At 45.4% G+C, this 7,648-nt stretch overlaps 1 protein-coding gene across 1 annotated transcript; it reads right to left on the minus strand.

Annotated features, from left to right (window-relative positions):
- Positions 1-4,563: 4,563 nt before the first annotated feature.
- Positions 4,564-6,987, minus strand: LOC120054441 (C-C motif chemokine 25-like). The gene is made up of 5 exons (XM_039001860.1): positions 6,776-6,987; positions 6,163-6,251; positions 5,320-5,437; positions 4,946-5,027; positions 4,564-4,851 (listed from the first exon to the last, which is right to left on the minus strand). The coding sequence occupies exons 2-5, from the start codon at positions 6,224-6,226 to the stop codon at positions 4,828-4,830; spliced, it is 288 nt and encodes a 95-aa protein (XP_038857788.1). The 5' UTR covers positions 6,227-6,251; positions 6,776-6,987; the 3' UTR covers positions 4,564-4,827.
- Positions 6,988-7,648: the final 661 nt, after the last annotated feature.

The raw sequence follows: 7,648 nt of genomic DNA on the forward strand, positions 1-7,648 counted from the left end.
AAGTAGAAACATCCAGCCAGGACGGGTTGTGTCAGCTCTACACTCCAGACCTCCAGTACGCATCCACAGCCCAGTACGTCCTGTGCCTGCTCCCCGCATTCGCCCTGAGGTGTGTCTCCCCAGCCCAGTGCCACCAGTGCCAACACCACGCACCAGGCTTCCTGTGCGTCTCCAGAGTCCGGTATGCCCTGTTCCTCCTCCCCGCACTCGCCCTGATGTGCGTGTTCCCAGCCCGGTACCACCAGTTTCGACACCACGCACAAGGCCTACAGTGCGCCTCCAGGGTCCAGTATGCCCTGTTCCTCCTCCCCGCACTAGCCTTGAGGTGCGTGTCCTTAGCCCAGTACCACCAGTTCCGGCACCACGCACCAGGCCTACTGTGCGCCTCAGCAGGCCAGAGTCTGCCGTCTGCCCAGCGCCGCCTGCGCTGCCCGTCTGCCCAGCGCCGTCTGAGCTGTCCGTCTGCCCAGCGCCGCCTGCGCTGCCCATCTGCCTAGCGCCGTCTGAGCCGCCCGTCTGTCCGGAGCCGTCAGAGCCGCCCGTCTGTCCTGAGCCGTCAAAGCCGCCTGTCTGTCCTGAGCCACTAGAGCCGTCCGTCAGTCAGGAGCCGCTAGAGCCGTCCGTCAGTCAGGAGCCGCCGGAGCCGCCCGCCAGTCAGGAGCCGCCGGAGCCGCCCGCCAGTCAGGAGCCGCCGGAGCCACCCGCCAGTCAGGAGCCGCCGGAGCCGCCCGCCAGTCAGGAGCCGCCGGAGCCGCCCGCCAGTCAGGAGCCGCCGGAGCCGCCCGCCAGTCAGGAGCTGCCCCTCGGTCCGGAGCTGCCCCTCGGTCCGGAGCTGCCCCTCGGTCCGGAGCTGCCCCTCGGTCCGGAGCTGCCCCCCGGTCCGGAGCTGCCCCCCGGTCCGGAGCTGCCCCCCGGTCCGGAGCTGCCCCCCGGTCCGGAGCTGCCCCTCCGTCCCGAGCTGCCCCTCCGTCCGGAGCTGCCCCTCCGTCCGGAGCTGCCCCTCCGTCCAGTGGCGCCCTCTAGGATGGTCTTCAGTCCGGGACTCGCTGTAAGGGTCCCCGCTCCAGAGGCACCACCAAAGCGGGTATTGACTATGGTGGAGTGGGGTCCACGTCCCGCACCCGAGCCTCCGCCATAAGAAGGCCCACCCGGACCCTCCCCTTCTGTGTCAGGTTTTGCGGCCGGAGTCCGTACCTTTTGGGGGGGGGGGGGTACTGTCACGCCCTGGCCTTAGTTATCTTTGTTTTCTTTATTATTTTAGTTAGGTCAGGGTGTGACATGAGGGATTTATGTGTTTTGTATTGTCTAGGGGTTTTGTATGTTTATGGGGCAGTGTCTATTCTAGGTGTATGTATGTCTATGGTTGCCTAGATTGGTTCTCAATTAGAGACAGCTGTCTATCGTTGTCTCTGATTGGGAACCATATTTAGGCAGCCATATTCATTGGGTAGTTCGTGGGTTATTGTCTATGTCATTACGTAAGTTGCCTGTGTCTGCACTTGTCGTAGTATAGCTTCACGTTCGTTCGTTTGTTGTTTTGTTAGTTTGTCAAGTGTTCTTCGTTTCGTTTTCGTTAAATAAATTCAAGTATGTATTCAAACCACGCTGCGCTTTGGTCCGATCCTTGCTCCTCCTCAGACGAGGAGGATTACGACGTTCGTGACAGCGGCTTGTATGTATGGAGATACTAAAAGCTTCCTTTGCTTGTAGCATGCTTCTCATCCGACTGATGTTAATTAGCTAATTATAGCTCATAGCCTGCTACTAGCTAGCTGCTGTTGAGCAGCAACCGAGTTGCTGGTCCTGGTTTTGGAACTCTGAAATTGGCTGAAAATATGTTAACATCAGATATGCTACAAAAAGGTAGCTCATCGTTTGTTCTTAATGGACAGAAATTAGCCCATGTGAGCGATAAATTATACTTTTTATAACAACTTTTGCACCAACAAACTTTTTAAAGTCCAATGGTCACTTTATGGACGCTATAGTCTCGTTTTAATACGACGTCTAGAATGTGAGCTATGTACTGTAGGTGCAGAGTGAAATTAACATTGAGCTTCAACCAATGCCATACTATATATAGCCGCGCCTATAATTAAGCAATAAGGCCAGAGGGGGTGTGGTATATGGCCAATATACCACGGCTAAGGGCTGTTCTAACGCACGACGCAACGCGGAGTACTAGGACACAGCCCTTAGCCGTGGTATATTGGCCATGTATCACAAAACCCTGAGGTGCCTTATTGCTATTATAAACTGGTTACCAACGTAGAGTAGTAAAAATAAATGTTTCAGCCAATCAGCATTCTGGGCTTGAACCACCCAGTTTATAATATATATTTATGTTCCGGACTTTGAAATGGCTCGTTCTGATATTTCTTAATTTATTTTTGGATTATGTGTGTATTGTTTTGTATATAGGTATTACGGCACTTTTAGAGCTAGAAACACAAGCATTTCGCTGCACCTGCGAAAACATCTGCAAATCTGTATACGCAACCAATAAACTTTTATTTGATTTGCCCTGTCCTGGGAAAGAAGTTTGTGTGCTTTCAAACTAAATGTACTGTATTTATTCTTCACCGTGTAATCATACATCTTCCCATGGGAACCTAGTCCCCCCGCAGCATATTGGAGCCTTGGAGTTACTAAAGACATTTCTCCTGGGGCATCACACTCACTGTAACATGGAAACTGGAGCAAGAATGAGCATGTATAAACTGTCATTGATTCTCTGTCCATCATATCACATTTCAGGTAAGTATGTGGCATTACAACTGCTAAGCTTCAAAGAACTCATATAGGTTCATGCTGAAGGCAATAAGATGGGCTAAAGCTTTGAGGCGTGAAGCAATTGTCTGTTTTCTTTTTCCAATGCAATGTGTATAAAGAGTTCAAGTACAGGTAGTGTGCAGTGAGCTGTCCTTAGAATCATACAAATGAAAAGTATGAAGGGGAGATTATTGATATAGACAGGTGAACAAATCCTGAATTGATAAACACATAAATAAGAATGAGGCTAATAAACATTTTGTTATAATTTTTTGCTTTATTACAAATGTGAAGTTATACAAATATTGCTTTTAACACATAGTACTGATAGAAAAATATACTATATATACAAAAGTATGTGGACACCCTTTCAAATGAGTGGATTCGGCTATTTCAGCCAAACAACTTGCTGACAGGTGTATAAAATCGAGCACACAGCCATGCAATCTCCAAAGACAAACCTTGGCAGTAGAATGGCCTTACTGAAGAGCTCAGTGACTTTCAACGTGGCACCGTCATAGAATGCTACCTTTCCAACAAGTCAGTTTGTGAAATTTCTGCCCTACTAGAGCTACCCCGGGCAACTTTAAGTGCTGTTATTGTGAAGTGGAAACGTCTAGGAGCAACAACGGCTCAGACGTAAAAGGGGTAGGCCACACAAGCTCACAGAAGGCGACCGCCGAGTGCTGAAGCACTCAGTGCGTAAAAATGGTCTGTTCTCGGTTACAACACTCACTACCGAGTTCCAAACTGCCTCTGGCACACAAGCCTAAAATCACCATGTGCAATGCTAAGCAGCTGGAGTGGTGTAAAGCTCACCGCCATTGGACTGGAGCAGTGGAAGCGCGCTCTCTGGAGTGATGAATCACGCTAAATCATCTGGCAGTCCGACGGATGAATCTTTGTTTGGCGGATGCCAGGAGAACTCTACCTGTCCCAATGCATAGTGCCAACTGTAAAGTTTGGTGGAGGAGGAATAATGGTCTGGGGCTGTTATTCATGGGTCGGGCTAGGCCCCTTAGTTCCAGTGAAGGGAAATCTTAAAGCTACAGCAAACAGTGACATTCTAGATGATTATGTGCTTCCAACATTGTGACAAACAGTTTGGGGAAGGCCCTTTCCTGTTTTAGCATGCCAATGCCCCCTTGCACAAAGTGAGGTCCATACAGAAATGGTTTGTCGAGATCGGTGTGGAAGAACTTGACTGGCATACACAGAGCCCTGACCTCAACCCCATTTAACACCTTTGGGATGAATTGGAACATCGACTGTGAGCCAGGCCTAATCCCCCATCATCAATGCCGACCTCACATTTGTTCTTGTGGCTGAATGGAAGCAAGTCCCCGCAGCAAGGTTCCAACATAAAGTGGAACGCCTTCCCAGGAGAGTTGAGGCTGTTATAGCAGCAAAGGGGGGACCAACTCCATATTAATGCCATAATTTTGGAATGAGATGTTCGGCTAGAGCAGGTGTCCACATACTTTTGGTCATGTAGTGTCTCAAGGTTTAACTAAATAGTAATTGTAGCTTTTCAATGCATTCTGCCCCACCCCCCACCTAAAATTGATTTCCATTCAAAATCCTATTTTCCCTAACCCCTAACCTGAACCCTAACCCGAAACCTAACCCTGAACCTAAACCTAACCCCTAAGCTTAAAATAGCCTTTGTCCTCATGGGGATGTGGGAAATGTCCCCATGAGGGAAAATGTTCCCTAATTGACTATCCTTGTGAGGACTTCTGGGGGATTTCCGGTACCCATGAGGTTAGTGAATAACTCCCCCCCCCCCTCCGTCCCTCACACACAGTAATGCTAAGCTGCCGTGGCACATTACAAGCAGGTACGGTTAGTCACCTCATGCTAACAGCCATCTAAACCATGGAATCTCAGGTATCTTCCCAAAAGCATGTAATATAAACTCATTCAGCCAAACTGTAATATAATGAGTAATATAATGATGAAGTTCACATTCTAGTTACAGGATGATATGACTGTCCTATTTTTGGAAATTGGCATACACTGGTTGAAAGATCCTCCAACGAAGCAACTGATCAACTACATCCCCTCATTCCCTGGAGTCTATGGATGAGAAAAGGCCATAATTAGAAACTGGAAACTTGTCGAACATACATGAATTTACTAAATAATGTAGTTATAAGAGTGAGAGTAGTACCTTATCGACAACAGTCCTCAGATACTGTACCCATTTGTGGCTGGGATTGGCACAAACAGTCTTCCCTTTCTTCAGTGTGAACCTATGGATATTAGACACATGGTGGGAGATATATATATATATATATATATATACATTTTTTCATTAGACTCATTGGCAGTATTGTTTTTTAGATTCACATTCTATGAGGAGAAAAAAAGGAAAACAAACTATTTCATATTTCTCTTTGAACAAGTCCTCTTGACACAACTTGAGGACATGTTCCTACCAGTGTCACAATGATTGTCTGTTATGCGTGGCTTTGTTTTTATTTGGACACTTAATTGTGCTAAAGGGCAGGCTGACAAGGTGAGGACATGTTGCAACACACTCACACAACGGCCTTGATGTTGCAGCCTCCATCTGTTTCCTGTATCCTGTAGCTTACAACATTCCTCTTGGTACTCTTCTTCAGGCCAGCAACATGCCTCAGACAGCAGTTCTCATACGACCCTAACAACAAGCATGAGGAAGTTAAATGGTTACAATCTTCTCTATACTCTTATTGTGCTGACCCATGACATACTGTCATGTAAGGATATTTCAGTAGCAAATGGTTTGAATTGTGCAATTGTAATAGCAAACTAGTGTAATGAGTAGTTTCTGTAATTTGAGAAAGAATTATGAGTTAAGGTATTGCAGATGTATGCAAGAGAGACATCAAAGGGACTTCATATTTAAGCTGCTTGAAGTTGCATATGAGCTATGTAAACTACCGTCAAAGTGTTGTGAAATCTGGTGCCAGGCGATTTGAGACAATGTTTTGAAAGGAGGGGGAGACAGACATATCCAAACACATCAGTTTAACATTTTCCCATAAATAATTATCTACATTATTTTGAGTGGCCAAATATTCCTCTTCTGGACAAAGTATGGACCATTGGAAGCTTGTAAAAAAAAACTTTACATACATAGAACAACTTTTCTCCATTCCAGAGGTACAATGAGGTCTCCAGGCACAACAATGCATTAAGTGTACAAATGTGGAGTATAGGCTACTATGTACAGTTGATTTATTTTCAACAAGAAGTAAATTACAAGAAGTACTGAAAATTAACCAAAACACATGAAAGGCTTGCTTTACGCTGTTACACCAATTTCAGTGAACATAAACGTCATAATAATGAATCTACAGAATATGAATACCGTTCCTTAGATTGTTTAATAATGGTGCCTACCTTGAGCCAGAGTGAGGTACATGCATGCCAGGAGCAGGAGAAAGAACAGAGCCTGGAACCTCATGGTGTCACTGGTGCTGTATGGTCCGCTGCAAGAACAGGACAGAATGTAAAGCAAGTGAAGCTTTCTCTTTTTAATACCTCCTCCACATCATCAACGTGATGTTTGTATTGAGACCACCCTGTCTACAATACCAGTATGTTCCCATTCTGGACCACAATACTAGACCCCCACACTGACCCCTTGATTACAAACACTTCTTTCTTGGTACCAGTCAACCAGATCCAGATGTCTTCAGCTGTTTTCTCCAGCTATCATTTGTTTGGCTGAAACTCTGACCATGTTCTAATAAATCAACAACCAATCAGATAAAGCCAAACTCTGTCTCTTGAGCCAGCTGTATAAACTTGTGTCTTTTATTAGTTAGAAATGCAAAAGTACAGAATGTTTACAGCATTAATCCAAAAGTTAGTGAAGTATGAATTCAGCATTAGGCAAGGATATAAACACGCACTAGGTCAACATATAAACAGTCCTGACAACCTCTCAACACAAAAGCCTACACACACCAACATAGCAGAACATGCCGCAAATAAGCTCCTCAAAACTTACAAAGTATCTCAGCAGAAATGTCCTCGTTGAGTTCCCTTGGCTGTTTTATAGCTGCTATATGATACCTTCACCTCTCCACCAACCCTGTTACCTCAATCAGCCACACCTCCTCTGGCATGAAAACCACAGTATGTTTTACAATTGCTGGGAAGAGGTACAATTTGAACAAGATTCACAATCGAATGCCACTGAACTGTTTTTCTTCGCTCAGTCCAGTGAAAAGATAAGTGACAAACTGTGGAACCGTTCCCTTCTCAGGAGGGCTTACATAGGGCCCCTCCTTCCTATTAGAGAATGATCTGAGGTTCAGGGAGCCAGGCCAGCACTCAGTATACAGGATCAGAACTTGTTTTAGTCATTTACCAACTGTTAAAATCAACTACATCCTTCGAACCACGAAAATGCGGACCACACAAAGACTCCTCCTTAAATATATTTTGTACAACAGCACTGAAAGCACTGTCTGGAAATCCACTGTCTGCAATTGATTGAATACCAGCCTGTATGTTTATGTAAGATCCGATGCCTGATCTTTATCCAAGCAATTATGTCAAAAGTATAATAGAATAAAGTTCTGAAATGCAATTGTCCCATCAGTATGGATTTAAATCATTGCACCTGTTTCCTTTTGAGACCATCTTACTTGTAAAAAAAAACTATTGACCATACAAGCCACAATGTGATGTCCCTGAACTTGATTCATATTTCATTTTAATAGCTTCCCCACAGAACTCCTTTTCGCAAAGTGTTATTGAGACACAATAAAATGTAAATATCTTCTGTTCAATTTGAAAATATGACTTCCTGCCAGTCATATGCTCTAATTCTCCCAGTCTTGTTCATCTTTGATACTTTTCTTCGAAAATGGGAATC

The sequence above is a fragment of the Salvelinus namaycush genome, chromosome 10 (assembly GCF_016432855.1).
Source record: "Salvelinus namaycush isolate Seneca chromosome 10, SaNama_1.0, whole genome shotgun sequence".
Classification (NCBI taxonomy): domain Eukaryota; kingdom Metazoa; phylum Chordata; class Actinopteri; order Salmoniformes; family Salmonidae; genus Salvelinus; species Salvelinus namaycush.